A 16,516-nucleotide genomic window follows, 5' to 3' on the forward strand; every position below is an offset into this window, starting at 1 on the left:
TCTTGTAAGATATCTCTTTCGAATGACACATGTTTACAGATAGATTGATGCACACTATTGTAAGTTAGAAGATTCCATTGATAGAAATAACCGCTTATAATTTTAAGTCATGGAAGATACTATTCTAAATGATGCAACACTTGTTGGTACAGGGTTCATAGTTCATCAAAATTTCATAATCCAATAGTTTAAAACAGTGATTAAACACTATAAACTTGTGATGATCCACATAGCGAAAATCTGTTAGATTCTCATGTCCTACAAACTCACCGAGTTATGGAAAATTTATGACAGGGAAAAAAAGTTCCTTAAAGAGGAAAGTCATGTTTCTAACAAATTTTTTCGTTAAGAGTCACGATTGCTCCACCAAAAGGAAGTGGTAAGAGTATATCTCCAATATATTATTTTGAATCTCTTTTCTTTTATTGATTGATATTTACTAAAAACTACAAAATTTAATACTCTTACTTTAAAATAACCATTACCAAATGCTTTACTTCCATATTTCAACACTAATCCTTTAGTGGGGGCTTAGTGTATCACATGCTTTGCATCAATATGTATTTTAATTTGCTGATAGTTTTCATGACACAAGCCAATTTGACATTATTGGAACATCTTTCAAATTCATGGATTGATTTAGCTCACATATTATATAGTTAGAAAATATTTATTTTCCTGGTTAGTTAATGCTTAGATATGATGTATGTAGCAGAAGTTGGAGTTAGGTTCAGAAAATATTATATTTTAATAATTCAACAAATAAGAATTGACCAAAGATCTTTATGGTACACTTTCTTACTATTTTTTAGCACCCTCCTTTATTTTATTAATTACTATGGCATGTTTTTGGCCATTTTGGTTTGGCGAAATGGTAACGTCTCTATCACTGTTTTATTTTATTTCATACAAATTCCACTCAAAAGATTATCAGTCTTAAAAACATTAAAATGCTTTTCAAAGTTTCCCACTCAAATGAGTTCTGTTCAATAAATTATGCTTTCTGCAACTTGATTGATTCCACCTAGAATCCAGAGAACCTTCTCAATGATGATGCCTTTAGTGACAACATATATTTATGGTTCTGTAGCCAAAGAAAAAGACATCTTATGCACCACATTTTTAGTTTGAATTTCTTAAACAGAAAAAAAATAATAAAAATTGCGCATCTGCTGATGTACATAGAAAGGCTAGAACTTGATACATAATGGAGTTAGCAATATAGAAATAAATATATTATTTGTAGTAATAATATTTATGAAAAATAACATAGTGACATCTGTTAAAACGATTAGTTTCTTTTTAACATGTTTTTTCATTTAAATAATATCTTTATTAAATAATGAAGAGGGCAAAAAAAATAAATATATGTATATAGCTCTTCTGTTTTTCTTTTTGAACTATTCAAGTATAGCTTACCTTCAAAGTTGATAGCTCTATTATCTTTTAAACATGTGATCAGAGTTTGATTTCTCTTTAGTGTTTTGACTTGTGGATGAAAGGTATATTGGTTTGTCTAAAGATGTGATGCGCAATATTTGAGCTATGTTTGAGGACAATAATGAGCATCGAAAAATCCCTAGAGTTGGTACAGTTCTGAAGAATTTAAATAAATTTATATTAAACTTTATGATATAATATTTTTTTTTTTGGTCTATTTTTCCTCTAATTTTGGAATACATCAATTTAATGAGACAATACAAGAGAAATCATAAAATAAGAGAAAAAGTAAAAGGCCTATATGGATTTTCAACATTAAAACAATGTTTCTAAGAGATACATTCATGATTATTCTAATAATGTATAGGATAAAATACATAGACATTGATTGTGATACCTTGAAATTGTTTCTTTTTCAACATATTATGGAGACTACTTCATAATAACTGAGAAGAAGATTCATGTAGATTGTACCATTTATCCTTTTTTTTTACCCTTGATTGTTATTTCTTAACTATACAGGATTGTACTCTTACTATATGTTATTACAAGTCTTTCATTATTAGAATAGATAGTAAAATTCATTTTAAATTTGCTTGAGAAAACGATAGATCAGGATTGGATTTTTACCACAATCTAGTGCATAAAGAAATACAAAGAAATCCAGAAGTATGATAATTATGGTGACTTCAAAACGTCAGAAGAAAAGGATGAAGTTATGAGAAAAAACACAAAAATGAACTTTATATTGTTATTCAGTCACAAATGATCAAATATATATTATTTTTTTTATCACTATATTGATTTGTGATTAAAACTTATGTAAAAATATTATTTAAAAATGTACAGCGAAATACACTTCAAAATTATTTTATTTCTAAAATGAATATACATACAATATTGTCAACAGTGGCCAGTCTTGTACCACAAATATATAACAATAGAAACATCAAGTTCCACCAGCAGAAGACGATATCAGCTACGAGACAGAACTCCTTTCGAACTGCACAAAGAAAACGATGGATACATAACAACAATATTCAAGGAAATTCCCATAGTTTTCATACACACATAGTAAATGTAAATGCAAAGCATGTATATAAACAAACAAAATTGATTAGTATATCATTTCTTATGGAAAATTGTCAAAATATAAAAGGTTTTCAAACTAGCAGCCAACAATACACTTGCTCCAATCCTAAATTTGACTGCAAAATGCTAAAAATAGCATTTTGGTATATTTGGCCTAAAATACACTCACTTAATATCTGTAACCTTAGTTATTAATCCATCCTACAGCACAAGAAAATATGATAGATAGTGCATTTAAGTAAGGATATGAGACTTAGAAGCTGTAAAACATTAAGAGATTAAGAACAAATTTGAGAACAAAAAGGAGTAGCGAAAATCAGAAAAATAAAAGGCATTTCCAGTGATAACATACATACCTTGGCACGGTTCCACGGCGACGTGGATCATACTCTGTTGCTTGTCGAAGAGCCCTAGCAAAAGCTTTAAAGGTTGCCTCGATAATATGATGGGAATTCTTCCCAGCAAGCTGTGCAAGAGGAATGCATATACATGTTCATTCTGTTACAAGGTTTTCACAATTGGAATCGAAAAACATCAAAGAGCCCTGCTAAAACATTCAGTATATTTCTTTCATAGTGATATATGTACAAATATATTTGCTAGTTTATGACTATAATTGATTATAACCGATGTTCGTATTAATACCTGTCGAATGTGAAGTGTCATACCAGACGTGTTCACCAATGATTGGAAGAAATGCTCCACCAACTATAAATAAGGATACCCAGTGGATTCATTAGTAAAAAATAAGAATAAACGGGGAGAGACAAAAGGAACAAGAGGCATGATGAATGATTCATATAAAACAAATTATGGAAACATCAGAAGCTCAATAGATAAAATTCCAAACTTGAATCAAGTAACTTAACAGGTATACAGTACCTGAGTATCGTATGTTCCAACCCTCTGAGTGGGTATGTCCAAATTATAACCTAGATAAGGTCGACCAGACAAATCCTGGAAAAGTGTGCAAGTAACGAGTTTATTTATAGTGGAAAAGTAAGCTTATAAAAGTGATCAGATTGGACACTAGAACTTCCTAATTTCAACTCTGAAGCATTGAGTACAAATCTTATAGAGCTGATAATGAATGAGCCTCAACATAAGCTCAGTCAGTAGTGTCATGCTTCGATATGTGAAAAGTAAACAAACTTTAACCCAATGTTTGGATGATGAACTCTAAAAAGGTAATTCATTTTTTTTTTTCTGACAATTTGAATTGTTTTGTGGTAAAATATGTTTTTCAATAGAGAATATAGAAAAAAATGAAACTCTAGAGATTTATCAGAAAATTTTGATTACTTAAAATGGTAAGAATATAAAAATATGAATTTAAAATTTTTCATGTTCCTTCTTCTCTGCCTTTGTGGCTCCTCTCTGTCTCCATATCTTTTTGTTTCCTCTTGCCTCACTTATTTCTCCTCTCTTCACTCTCTTTTCAGTTTTTTTCTCTCCCTCTCTTCACTCCCTCCTTTCTCTCTCCTCCATCTACCTTCTCTATAACAATATTGATAAAAAAGTGTCAATATCTGTATTTTTGAATTATTAATATTATATTATTTTTTAATTATACAATATTTAAAATTAGCTCATGCTTATTTTCACAATATTTAATGGTAAAATTTCAATTTTTAAATATATTTTTTTATTTTGTACATGTAGTAGAAATTAAACTAGTCTATCCAAATTAAGAATTTGAATAGATCTCCAAAAGAATCATTTAAAAGATGAGGAAAATTTAAATCAAAGTAATTCAAATTTAAAACATTTCATTTTTTTTGAAATTTTAGAGATCCCCATCAAAACACCTGGAGGTAATTTGAGTTTCTTTATGCACATTACAAATATGAATGCCTACAATTATGAAGGCTAACAAATAAAAAGTCCTAACATTTTCTGAACACCGTTTATCCATTTACCATGTTTATAAGCAAGGAAAGATCACACTTCCTCGCAACACACATGTTAATATTATCTAACAATTAATTACTATTTCTACAAACACAGTATCCAAATTACCAGTGAAACATGTATCAGTGCTTCATCAAGTGGAGCAGAGAAGTTGCCAAACCGGTTAATACCCTTCCTATCACCAAGAGCCTGCAACAAAGCCTGAAGACGTAGTAATAGAAACCTCTTAGTTTTAACATGATAGACAAATTCATTTTTTTTTTTAAATAAAATCAGACCAGTGTAATTGCAAATCCCTGTTGCTATAAGGTTACACTTTCCATTATGATAGTTAGAATCATCAGCAATTACTTAGATGCCATTGTGCATAGAAAGGAAAAGGGGAAATAAAAAATTATATAAAGATATAACTTGAGCACAAATCTTTAATTCAGGATAGTGAAACACGTTTTAGTTTCAAGGAAAATTTGTAAATTGTATTATTGAAAACCAAAAAAAAAAATGAAAGAATCAGCTCATGCAATGGTTTGCTTACTGTTCCGATAGCAAGGGCAACGTCTTCATTTGTGTGATGATCATCAATGTGTATATCACCTGTGGCTTTTACGTGTACATCAAACAGCCCGTGTGAAGCAAGTTGCTGAAAAATCACAATCAAGTTTAGTTTCCATAACTATTATCTGAATTAGATAATGTCAACATCCTTAGTCTTCAAGGTACAGGACCAGATTCTAACAATGCAAGTCTTTCTACGGAGATATATTCTTTTATAAACAAGTTCAAAGTTCATCTCACATACACCAAAGTTTTCACCTCTTTCATTTCACATTGCCATGCTCATTATTCTATTATAGCCATAAATGTGGTAGACCAATGTCGATTCTCATTTGGGATGTCTTTGACTTAAGCTAATATCAAGAGCATAGAAGAATATTCACTAAATAATTCTTTAACTAATTACTTCAGCTTCCACAACACTTATTTTGTGGACCATACATAGATATATCCACGTATATGAACAATTATTGAAATCTAATATTACATTTTAAGGAAAATAGCAATAATGGAATATAAATAGTAAATGAAGAAAAAAGAACATATGAAAAACAAAAACACAAGGCATCAGCAACACAAAAGCACAAAAATTGAGTTGAAATTACTGACATCAAGCATGTGATCGAGGAAGGGAATTCCAGTATTACTATCAGCAACCCCGGAACCATCCAAGTTTATTTTGACTGATACATTGGTCTCCTTGGTGACCCTTTTAACCTCTCCAACTCTAGCATCTGAAAATGATTGAAAAAGCATTCAAACGCATTGGAAAATCCAAAATCACAGAAAGTGAAGAACAGATATTGAGCTTTGCATTGACCTGAATCAACTGGCAAAGTCGTCATAGCTGAAGCATTGTCTCCCACCACGACAGCGGAAGAGACGTTTCTGGGAAGGTGGATTGGAGTGAGATTGCGTTGATTGGGTGAAAAGATTGAAGCTTGGAAAGGAGAACGCGTGAGGTTGGGTATTGCGTGGAAAACCCTAACCCTAGATTTGAGAAGCAGAGATGAAGGAGATGTTGGAAGAGAGGGTGGTGCAGATAGCTCCATTCAGAGTAAAACAACAATGGCAGCACAACCAAGTTAGTGAAGAGGAGAGTGAAAATTATCTAATTTTGCAATCAAGATGTACTTTAGATTTATATAATTTAAAGTATATTTTTGGATTATTTAAGTTATAAACGTATTCTAAATTATATCGTTTATAATATTTGTTTAGAATTATACTATTTAAAAATATATTATAGATTATATAATGTCAAATATTTTTTCAGATCTGAAATTGTAAAATCTATAATACATTTTTAAATTATGCAATACATAAAATATATTTAATTTTTGAATTACACAATTTTCATTTCAAAACAGATTTCGACATTATGAAAGAAATGTTTCGGATTTATAAACAATTTCTTTGTGTATTTACTGTCAAAGAAAATATATTAATGGTTATAAAAGAGAAGTTTAATCCTTTAAATAACATTACAAAGTGTACTTAATTTTTTTTAATTAGATTGTTTGTTCTTATTTGTCATTTATAAGAGCATCAGTCCATCCAAGGGTGAAAATTTTGTGACTATACAATTAATCCTCTTGTGTTTTCATCCCTTATTCCCTAATAATGTTTAAATTTAAATTGGGGTGGAGTGGAGAGATAAAAAAAGAATTAAAATTAAGAAAAAAATTATAAACTTAATCAAAATAATTGAAAAAGTTAATTTGATTGATGTGACACAAATTAAATTAGTTATGCAATCAAGTAAATTACTAAAATGTCTTCAACTAATAGATGAATATAAATTAAAATTGAAACATAATTTAATAGGGAATAATCATTAATAAAATTGGAAATAGTAATTAAAATTATTTAAAAAACTAAATATTATATTAATTAAATAATTAACTATTGCAGAAAATACTAAGAAAAGAAAAATCAATAAAATACTTTTAATATACTAATTTATTTTTTAACTTGATGATTCTGATAACAAATGAAACTCCTATTATCAGTATTATTTTTCTATTATATTGAATACACTTCCTTATCAAAAAAGTAATAAAACTAAATAATTAATAAAATGTAGTTAATAAAACACCGTCTTTATTACAGAAACGCGGAACCAAAACTTCAATTCAAGCAAAGCAAGGTAGGCTTCTTCCTGGACCCCCAAAATTTCTTCCTGCACCCCATAACCCTATTAAAATGACCTAAGTACCTTTGATTAAAAAATTTAACATTCTCCCTGAAGAAAATATGGAGGTGCAGGAAGAAATACTCAGCAAAGTATTGAAACAGAGGTCATTTGTTCTTCCATTCCCATGATTTCAATCTGCACCCTTATAGTGTTAGAGAAATGACTAATTTGCCCTTGTCTTCTTACATCAGGAACCTCTACTTCTTGTTGCTGCAGGAAGAAACAAGTCTCGAAGATTTCGAACTCATTCTCTCCCCTATAACCTTCTTCTTGAAACCATGTCTTCTGATTTCTGTTCACAATGAAAAAGAAGGAATCTTTGAAAACTATTTTGTTCGAATAACTATTTATTTAATTTCATTACCATTGAAACCAACAACAACTGACTTATACAGTAAGAATGTTTGTGTGTTTAATAACCCTGCTCTGCTTCACAAATATAGTTTAATCATTGAATACTGTGTGGATCAAAATCTTACAGAAAAAAGGAATAAGAAGAAAGTAACCTGTTCCGAATGAGGCAAATATTTTCCATCAAATGTCACTACCACACGATCCTTCCCATCCACTCCTTTAATTTTGTCAACTGAGCAGTAGAAATCTATTGCTGACATGCTAAATATGAAATGAACAAAAACTAATGAGAAAGAAAATCTTCATACTTTACATTTATGACAGTAATATTTATTCATTCATTTATGTCCTTTGAAGAGTATGCCATGTTTTATCACCTCTAACATTAAACTCACAGTCTTCTAAAACAGCAAACAAAAACACCATAAGTGTGTGGGAGAAATTTATGAGTGTGTAATTGAAACTCACATCCCATCACCAAACTCCTCATTGATTATCTCCTTGATGCTCTCTCCAAAATGCATTACACCTTCATTCAACCTATGAAATAGAACATCAACACAACCCAACAAATAAAGTATACTTTTGATATAATAACCTATACAAAAGTACTATGTAACATTCATGTCAATCACTTCAAGACATTCATGACAGTGTAAAATGACGTTTTTTATACCTCACACAAGAGATACACTTTTCCACCACAATTTCAAGTAAAAATCGAACCTTTTTTACACAGAGAATAGCCCCAAAGAACTAAAAAACAATACCTGTAGACAGTGGGGTCTAGGATGAGTTCAGGATCATAAGATCTCAAAGGGGGTCTCATCATCTCCCACACAAGGTCTTCGGGCAGGTTGGGCAGCGCCGCCAGCAGAAGAGGGGCAGTGTCGGGTTTGAGCTGAGCCTGTCTCCGGAGAAGCTGAGCAACATAGACATTGGTGAGCCCTGTCTCATCCGCTAACTGATTGTACGACTTCCCACTCTTATGCTTCACAGCTTGCAGCTTTGCCACTGTGCTTTCTTTGTTCTCCTCCATCTCACACTGCAAATACAGAAACACACTCACCTTAAGATTCAACTACATGGTTGGTTGTTTAATCATTGTTATATAAGCCAAATTGCTAATTTTTATTGTGTGTAAATTATGTAATTTTACAAAGGCAAATCACCACTTTACGATTTATTTTTGATCAGAACTTTTTGTACAGTCAATAAACAAATTTGTTTACAGTTTAATGATAAATTGATCTGGGGTCTGTAAAAAGTTATTGCATTGATCCGCAAAAATATGATAGAGCATCAAACTAGTTTGCAAACATTGTATCTTAATAACAAAATAATCTCATAAATATTACCGGATCAGGGTCAGCTTGTTCATGATCAGCGTGAGAATGAGTATCAATTCCTTTATTATCGAGAGGCAGAATGCCCTTAAGACATGGCCAACCATCGAGGATAGGCCTCACATCACCCACAAGAGCGTCATCATATGTACCTGGGCTGAATTTGATGCGCACATACTTGTCTCCTTTGAAAAGGTAAGCTTCAGACTCCACATGAGAAGCATAACACGCATCGATTCCACTTTCAAAGATCGTACCTTTCAGAATAGGAAACCCATCACCGATGTTGCGAATGCTGCCAACAAGCTGCTTCGAATCATACGCTATGCGAACATACTTATTGTTCTTGAATAAGTAAACTTCTTTGCCTCTGGTTGACCTAAATGCAGAGTCTATACCATTCTCAAACACAGTGTTTTTCAAGACAGGAAACATGGCTGCAATTGTCATAGGACCCGACAGTATCTTGTCATCCATAGTTCCTGGAGCATAGTCAATGTAGGCACAGAGATTGGTGGAGAAGATATATGCTTTGCTAGCTTCAGTATCGAAGGCACAGTCTATTCCATATTCTCCAAACGGCGTATCAAGAAGTGATGGAAAGCCATCACAGATCAAACGCAGATCAGTGAGGATCTTATCCTTTGTGTCTCCAGGAGTGTAATACACTTGCACATACTTATTTTTTAAGAAGAAATAAACTTCATTTGGTTTTGATGAACGAAATGCAGAATCTATGTAACTTGGTACCTCTACAACTTTAGTAGTATACCAGTCAAGAGCAGCATCGTTATCAGCTTCCAAGACCTGTCTTTTCTCTCTCATAGGCGGATAAGTCTCTTCTGGTAGGTATCTGTTTTCACCGTTATCATCCCTGTAGTAGTAAACAGGGATATAAATAACTACTTGATTGTAAGGAGCGGACTCTGGATTGAAATTCCTGTTTATGATCAATCTTGTTTCTCTCCGTAATCTCACATACCTGCACACAGTATAAGTTATTGATTGATAAGATGAGTTGTTGATTATAAAAATAGCATGAGATAGAACCTTGATCCGGCTTCACGTGTTGCTGTGAATATGAGACAGGATCGAATGTACTGAGGAGCAATGCCTCCGGCAAAGCAAACCTCAGCCTGAGAAACGTAGGAGTATCGATTCCCAAGGGTGACAGCGACCCAAATGCCACCAGGAGCATAAACTTCATAGCGATAAAATTGAATCTGAGAACCTGGTGGGAGGACTTGGGTGGAAGGGGTTGGTTGCCATGCATTATTGAGAGTGGTGCTGACAAAGGCGTGTGTTGTAGTTGGAGGCCTGTTGGGATCAAGAGGAGCACCTGCATGTTGAATGAAGTGAAGCAGATCATAGTAAGTGTTGTTGGGAGTTTGTCCCTGTGGCCATGCTTGGAAGCCGTTCGCAAAGATGTCTTGGTAGGGCCTTCTGTCCCAACGATACACAGGGCGACGGATATCAAGATCTTGGTCACCTGTTCTGTATACAACTTCTGTCAAGTTTCCTTGAACAACGTTGACACGGTTCAGATTCTCCAACAAATTTCGAGCTTCAGCCAAATCTTGTTGTCCTAGAGGTTGTGAGAATTCTGAGGAACATCCTCTGGATGGATCATTTGGTGGAGGAATTGACATTTTTCTTAAGGTAGAGAGATAGGATTTGATTTGGGGATATTTGCATTCCTCTTCTGATAGGCACCTATTGATACTCACATTGAAGTGGGAACTTCCTTGCCTTACCATTGGAAACTATAGTCAAAACACTTATTTCTACGTAGAACACTTGTTTCTACATAAAACACGTGGCATGTTATTATGATATTATCTCTTCTCCTCACCTACTCTAGTGTTTCCATGACATTGGGTATAATTTTATCTCAACATAAATGAGAATGAATGAAAAGTTAAATAATGTTTGCAAAAGTATCCGGTGCAATTTTTTTCAAAAATTACTAAAATGCACAATTTTCAAATAAATTATGAAAATGGACAAATCTTATTAAGATGATAACAAGTCAGGTCAATATGACATATATAACTTTAATTGAAATCATTTTCAAAATTCAAATAATTCAACCTCATACGAATTTTACTAAAACTGAATTAACATAGGGTCATATTAATATAATTTCAATTTAAAACATTAAATCAAATTTATCATCTTGACACGATTTTTAATTATGATTTGATTTTAATGTAAAACGCACTAAACCAAAATTATGTCAATAACATAATTTAATTTTAACTTAAAAATACTTTGCACTTAGAAATATTTTCATTATATTTATATTATTTTTCTAATTTTAAATTTATAATATATATTAGATTTAATTATGTTTTTATCTTTATTTTCGTTTCAAAATCTCAATTTAGTTCCTATTTTTTTTAAGTTTTAATTAAGTTCCCAATTTTGTTTAAATGTATCAAAAATGTCCTTTGTGTTAAATTATAGTAAATCATGTTCGTGGTTGTTGAGGTGGATTTATGTTATGAGAAGCTCCATGCTTTTCAAACCAGCGGAAGCAGCTCCTTGCTAATTACTTCTCCATCCTTGAGATCATGAACAGAGACGAAACTTTAGATCGAACATTGCAACCTCTGTGTAATTCCAATCAAATTTCGAATAAGAGGAACCATCAATATTCCCAATATGATTTATGAACATAAACCCTAATTTAATTGTTTAAATATTAAATAATATTTTTATTTCTCTATCACGTCGTTAATAACCTTTATGTTAATGGTCTTTATTATTATTTCAACACTGTCTAACCATGTTAGGTCACAGTTCTATTTGTGATACATTTATATAAAATTGGAGACTTAGGTGAGACTTTTCAAAAAAGAAAATCAAATTGAAATTTTAAAACAAAAATGGAAATCAAAATATAATTAAACCTATTATTAAATTATCGAAGAGTGTCAAAATAACTTTTTTTATGAAGAATAGACATAGAACCGCATTTTTTATTCTCAACCAGTCGTTGCCTCCAAAAGTCAAAGAACTTTTTGATAAATGGATTGCATTGACTTAATCCATTAAATTAAATGAATTTTTGTGAGTAGTTTGTAGTTTGATTTAATTAATTAGCAAACTCTGATCAATTATAAAAATATAAAAATATCAGTAAAAATACATGTGTTACGTATATATGTATATATTTTTTTGATGATAATAAAAAATAAAAAATTTATTTATTTTTATTTATTTTATAGGTGATTTTTAGGTTATTTTGATGAATAACTTGTTCTTTCTCAATTGTTTTGGGAATGTTGTACATAAAAGGACATTTAATCAGAAATCGTTTTGTCATATTCTGGATTGATCGGCTCTTTCAAACCGAGAAAAAAAAAGGACAATGGTACTTTAACTTACTTTTTTGACTCATTTTTAATCTATTACTTCAATCACCATTAGATCATCACATCACATCATTTAAAAAAAATCAAAATAGATAATCTAATGGTTATTGAAAGAATGGATTAAAAATAAGTCAATAAAAGTGGGTTAAACTATCTTTATAAAAAAAATAGATCACTAAATTTTCATCCTTACTTATAAGTGGAAGCTTATTGTAGCATTACTATGCAAACATTGTCCTCGAATGTCACAATGTCGCTGCATAACACCCTTGGTAGTATAGTGGCTCTGAAAACTTTGAGGAACACACTCTCAATGGATCATTTGGCGGAGGGATCGACAATATACTAGAACAGAATATACGTAGTTCCGGATAAGGTTAAGGTTGGAGTAGGCTAACCCAAAAAGCTACTTTATTGTTTTGTCATGTGCTGTTCGTCATGACATAACTTAGTGACGTGCTCCATTCGTACCATAATAGGTTATTTTCAATAATTATATACACGGACAAAATGATAAATATTGTCGTCTTTGTATTTTCAACAAAAATTAAATATAGTGTAAGTTATTATTAAATATTATTTTTAACCTTAGCATTTTATGAAATCCCATTATGGGTTAAATTAAAAGTCAAGTAATAACATTATGAAGTAAAGCACCTGTAATACTATGATATAACGCAAGTAATACATTTACAAAACTTTTAAGATCAATCAAGTATATGTTAGGATAAATAAATAATAAGTAGTTTACATTTTTCAGATCTTAAACATTTTAACAAAAAATTTGAATAAAAGTTCAACACAAAAATAAGTTAAATGAATAAACTTATTCTGTATGAAATTGGTTTAAATATGTTTTAGGGTTTTTTTTTTGAAAAATTTGTTCTTTCTCCTTCAATTGTCTTAGAAAAGTTGTACATAACAGAGATGGACAAAATTAAAATTATTACGTTTGTTTCACTTACTCAACAATGCACAATACAAACTTCTGCATCTTACCAAGTTTCTGACATTAAAATCTATGATCCAAGTGCCATGAAATCTCCTAGCCACAAACCAATAACATAAACTTTTTATTTTTCTCTTCCATTGTCTCTCTATTGGCAACACAAAATAGCAGTGACCAAATACAACATGTTCTTGAAGATTTCGCAGTTGATCCTCCTTTGAAGATTCTCATTTTTTCCCCTATGACCTTCTTATTGAAACCATGTGCTCAGATTTCTGTTCACATTGGAAAAAGAGTTTTCAAATACACAAAAAGAAGGAATGTTTGAAAACAATTTTGTCAGAATAACTATTTATTTAATTTCATTACCATTGACAACATCAACAACAACAATCTTATACAGTAGATCATATGCAGTAAGAATGTTTGTGTGTGGATATTTATGCTTCACAAATATAGTTTAATCATTGAATACTGTGTGGATCAAAATCTTACAGAAAAAAGGAATAAGAAGAAACTGACCTGTTCCGAATGAGGCAAATATTTTCCATCAAATGTCACTACCACACGATCCTTCCCATCCACTCCTTTAATTTTGTCAACTGAGCAGTAGAAATCTATTGCTGACATGCTAAATATGAAATGAACAAAAAATAATGAGAAAGAAAATCTTCATACTTTACATTTATGACAGTAATTTTCATTCATTCATTCATTCATTCATTCATGTCGTTTGATGAGTATGGCATGCTTTATCACCTCTAATATCAAACTCACAATCTTCTAAAAAATATACTATCAAAATCTTCTATTCTTTATTTATGACTGTGTATTCCTTTAAAATCAGAACTGATACAAGACCTTGACACTTGTTCCCTCATTCAAAAATCATTCACTACATCTAGTAAGCATTAGATGAAGAGTTTGAATCACTTAGATCGGTAAGAAGAAACACTGAAACTTTCCGAAAATTAGGATGTCTTTGGGTGTCTTGTCTGAAATCCTCTTAGAACTCCATAAATCAACAAATCAGTTTATAATATGATGCTTCCCTTGGCCCTAGGTTTCTGAATTTTACTGTACAACAGGATTTAAAATGTCATCCATTTATTGAGATTTTAAGACTTAGACTAATGCTAAGACTCTTTTCTCTCTAGGCTTTTCTGGAGCTTGCCCAAGTTGCATAGCAAAGAAGTCTTGATTTATCACATAGCATCAGCACATGCTTAGTGCACATTTAGGTTCAAAGCTCAATACAAAAAAATGTATATAACCAACTGCAAGATCAGAAAATAAAACCAGGTTTTAACAGTTTATGGTTAATGGAGATGAAGAAATTAATTTGAACTGGTACCAAGAATCAAAAATAAAAATGTTGATTATTTCCTTAAAGCAATATACTTTTCTTCTCTTCATTGAGCTTTAAAGCAGAATGATTCAGAAACATTATACAATCAACAGCATCATCAACTCAAGTGATGTAAAGTAAAACACCAAACAAAAACACCTTCAGTATGTGGGAGAAATTTATGAGTGTGGAATTGAAACTTACATCCCATCACCAAACTCCTCATTGATTATCTCTTTGATGCTCTCCCCAAAATGCATTACAGCTTCATTCAACCTATGAAATAGAACATCAACATAACTTTTAGGTACCTTGAAACAAAGACCAGAAAAACGAGACAGAGAAGAACCAGAGATAAACTCCCAAATGGAATTGTTCACTATTGGCTGAAAAAGACAATGTTTACAAAGGAAAAAACATCCTTTCACACAGGGTATTCCCTGTCACCAAAGTCAAAGACTTTCAATACCAAAAAGAAGACACCTCCCAAAGGAAAACTATTTATAGACTTTCTGAGAAAGTCTCTCTTCAAAAGCATTTGGCAATTTCACCACAGACAAGACAACAGATGCACGTTTACTTCACAACAGCTTGATCATCAACACAGACACTTAAGATATGAGGGCCACAACTTACAATTTTGCATCTAAGAATAATTTTTAACTGTCTTCACACTGGCTGCATTCATATAAATGAAACTGTAGCTTGCACTACTAACACACCATCACCAGTATAAAAGATTTTTCCACTATCATTCAGTAAATCATGTTTTGACACATTAGTAATAACTTGACATGATTCAGTGAACATTAAAACAGTTTTTAATTAATCATTTAGTCCGGAAAATGTCGTAATCATGCGATGCTTATCCACAGGTTCTAATTGAACTATCTGGGTGTCCTTCAAGTGTTACCCAATCAATGCCCACCATCCTAATTCCATCCAATATTTAAATATTTGGTAGAACCCAATTGGCGCAATAGGAATATGAATGGCGATAACCTCAGACTTAACAAGCAATTAAGCCTAAAAAACAGTAATCGATGATTTGGTTCATGATTATACTCCAAATAACCCATTTCACCATACACTACAGATACACTTTTCCACTACAAATTCAAGTAAAATCCCAACCTTTTACACAAACAATAACTACACAGCTCTCGTAATCATATAAATGAGAAATGGGGTGGGAGAGGAGGAGACACCTATAGACAGTGGGTCTTGGATTGAGCCATGATTATACTCCAAATAACCCATTTCACCCCACACAACAGATACACTTTTCCACCACAATTTAAAGTAAAAATCGAACCTTTGTTTCACAGAGAATAACCCCATAGAAATAAGAAAGAATACCTATAAACAGTGGGGTCTTGGATAAGATTAGGATCATAAGATCTCAAAGGGGGTCTCATCATCTCCCGCAGAAGGAATTCGGACAGGCCGGGCAGCGCCGCCCGCAGAACAGGGGCAGTGTCGGGTTTGAGCTGAGCCTGTCTTCGGAGAAGCTGAGCAACATAGACATTGGTGAGCCCTGTCTCCTCCGCTAATTGATTGTAGGACTTCCCACTCTCAAGCTTCACAGCTTGCAGCTTTGCCACTGTGCTTTCTTTGTTCTGCTCCATCTCACACTGCAAATACAGACACACTGATCTTGATATTGAACTACATCGTTGGTTGTCGAATCACGTTATATATGCCAAATAATTAATAGGGTTAGATATGGTTTTTTTCTCTTAGTTTTCACTTAATTTTACAATTAATTTATTTCAAAATTTTAAATTAATTCAGTTTTTCATCATTCGAAATATTTTATTTTTTAATTAAATTTTATTGTATTTATTTAATATGTCATATGTAATATATATTTTAGGATTGTATTTAATTTGTTTATATTTTTAACATATTTTTATTTTGATATTAAGTCAAATATTATTATAAAAT

General features: G+C 31.8%; 3 protein-coding genes across 4 annotated transcripts; all 3 read right to left on the bottom strand.

The window, feature by feature from the left end:
* Positions 1-2,156: 2,156 nt before the first annotated feature.
* Positions 2,157-6,120, bottom strand: LOC114190433 (imidazoleglycerol-phosphate dehydratase, chloroplastic-like). Its single transcript, XM_028079310.1, has 8 exons — positions 5,819-6,120; positions 5,608-5,732; positions 4,979-5,083; positions 4,552-4,644; positions 3,415-3,489; positions 3,178-3,240; positions 2,889-2,998; positions 2,157-2,443 (listed from the first exon to the last, which is right to left on the bottom strand). The coding sequence occupies exons 1-8, from the start codon at positions 6,048-6,050 to the stop codon at positions 2,416-2,418; spliced, it is 831 nt and encodes a 276-aa protein (XP_027935111.1). The 5' UTR covers positions 6,051-6,120; the 3' UTR covers positions 2,157-2,415.
* Positions 6,121-7,042: 922 nt separating this feature from the next.
* LOC114191994 lies at positions 7,043-10,657 on the bottom strand. 2 transcript variants are annotated; one of them, XM_028081489.1, is made up of 6 exons: positions 9,946-10,655; positions 8,908-9,877; positions 8,320-8,594; positions 8,018-8,089; positions 7,702-7,810; positions 7,043-7,487 (listed from the first exon to the last, which is right to left on the bottom strand). In XM_028081489.1, exons 1-6 carry the CDS (start codon positions 10,650-10,652, stop codon positions 7,452-7,454), a joined length of 2,169 nt encoding a protein of 722 aa, XP_027937290.1. In that variant the 5' UTR covers positions 10,653-10,655; the 3' UTR covers positions 7,043-7,451. The 2 variants fall into 2 exon arrangements, 1 of the variants encoding a protein (XP_027937290.1); XR_003606049.1 differs by lacking the exon at positions 7,043-7,487 and having other exon boundaries at positions 7,927-8,089; positions 9,946-10,657.
* A 2,543-nt stretch (positions 10,658-13,200) lies between these two features.
* LOC114190386 (cyanate hydratase) lies at positions 13,201-16,250 on the bottom strand. The gene is made up of 4 exons (XM_028079243.1): positions 15,929-16,250; positions 14,774-14,845; positions 13,744-13,852; positions 13,201-13,496 (listed from the first exon to the last, which is right to left on the bottom strand). The coding sequence occupies exons 1-4, from the start codon at positions 16,195-16,197 to the stop codon at positions 13,461-13,463; spliced, it is 486 nt and encodes a 161-aa protein (XP_027935044.1). The 5' UTR covers positions 16,198-16,250; the 3' UTR covers positions 13,201-13,460.
* Positions 16,251-16,516: the final 266 nt, after the last annotated feature.

The sequence above is a fragment of the Vigna unguiculata genome, chromosome 7, assembly GCF_004118075.2.
Source record: "Vigna unguiculata cultivar IT97K-499-35 chromosome 7, ASM411807v1, whole genome shotgun sequence".
Lineage (NCBI taxonomy): Eukaryota > Viridiplantae > Streptophyta > Magnoliopsida > Fabales > Fabaceae > Vigna > Vigna unguiculata.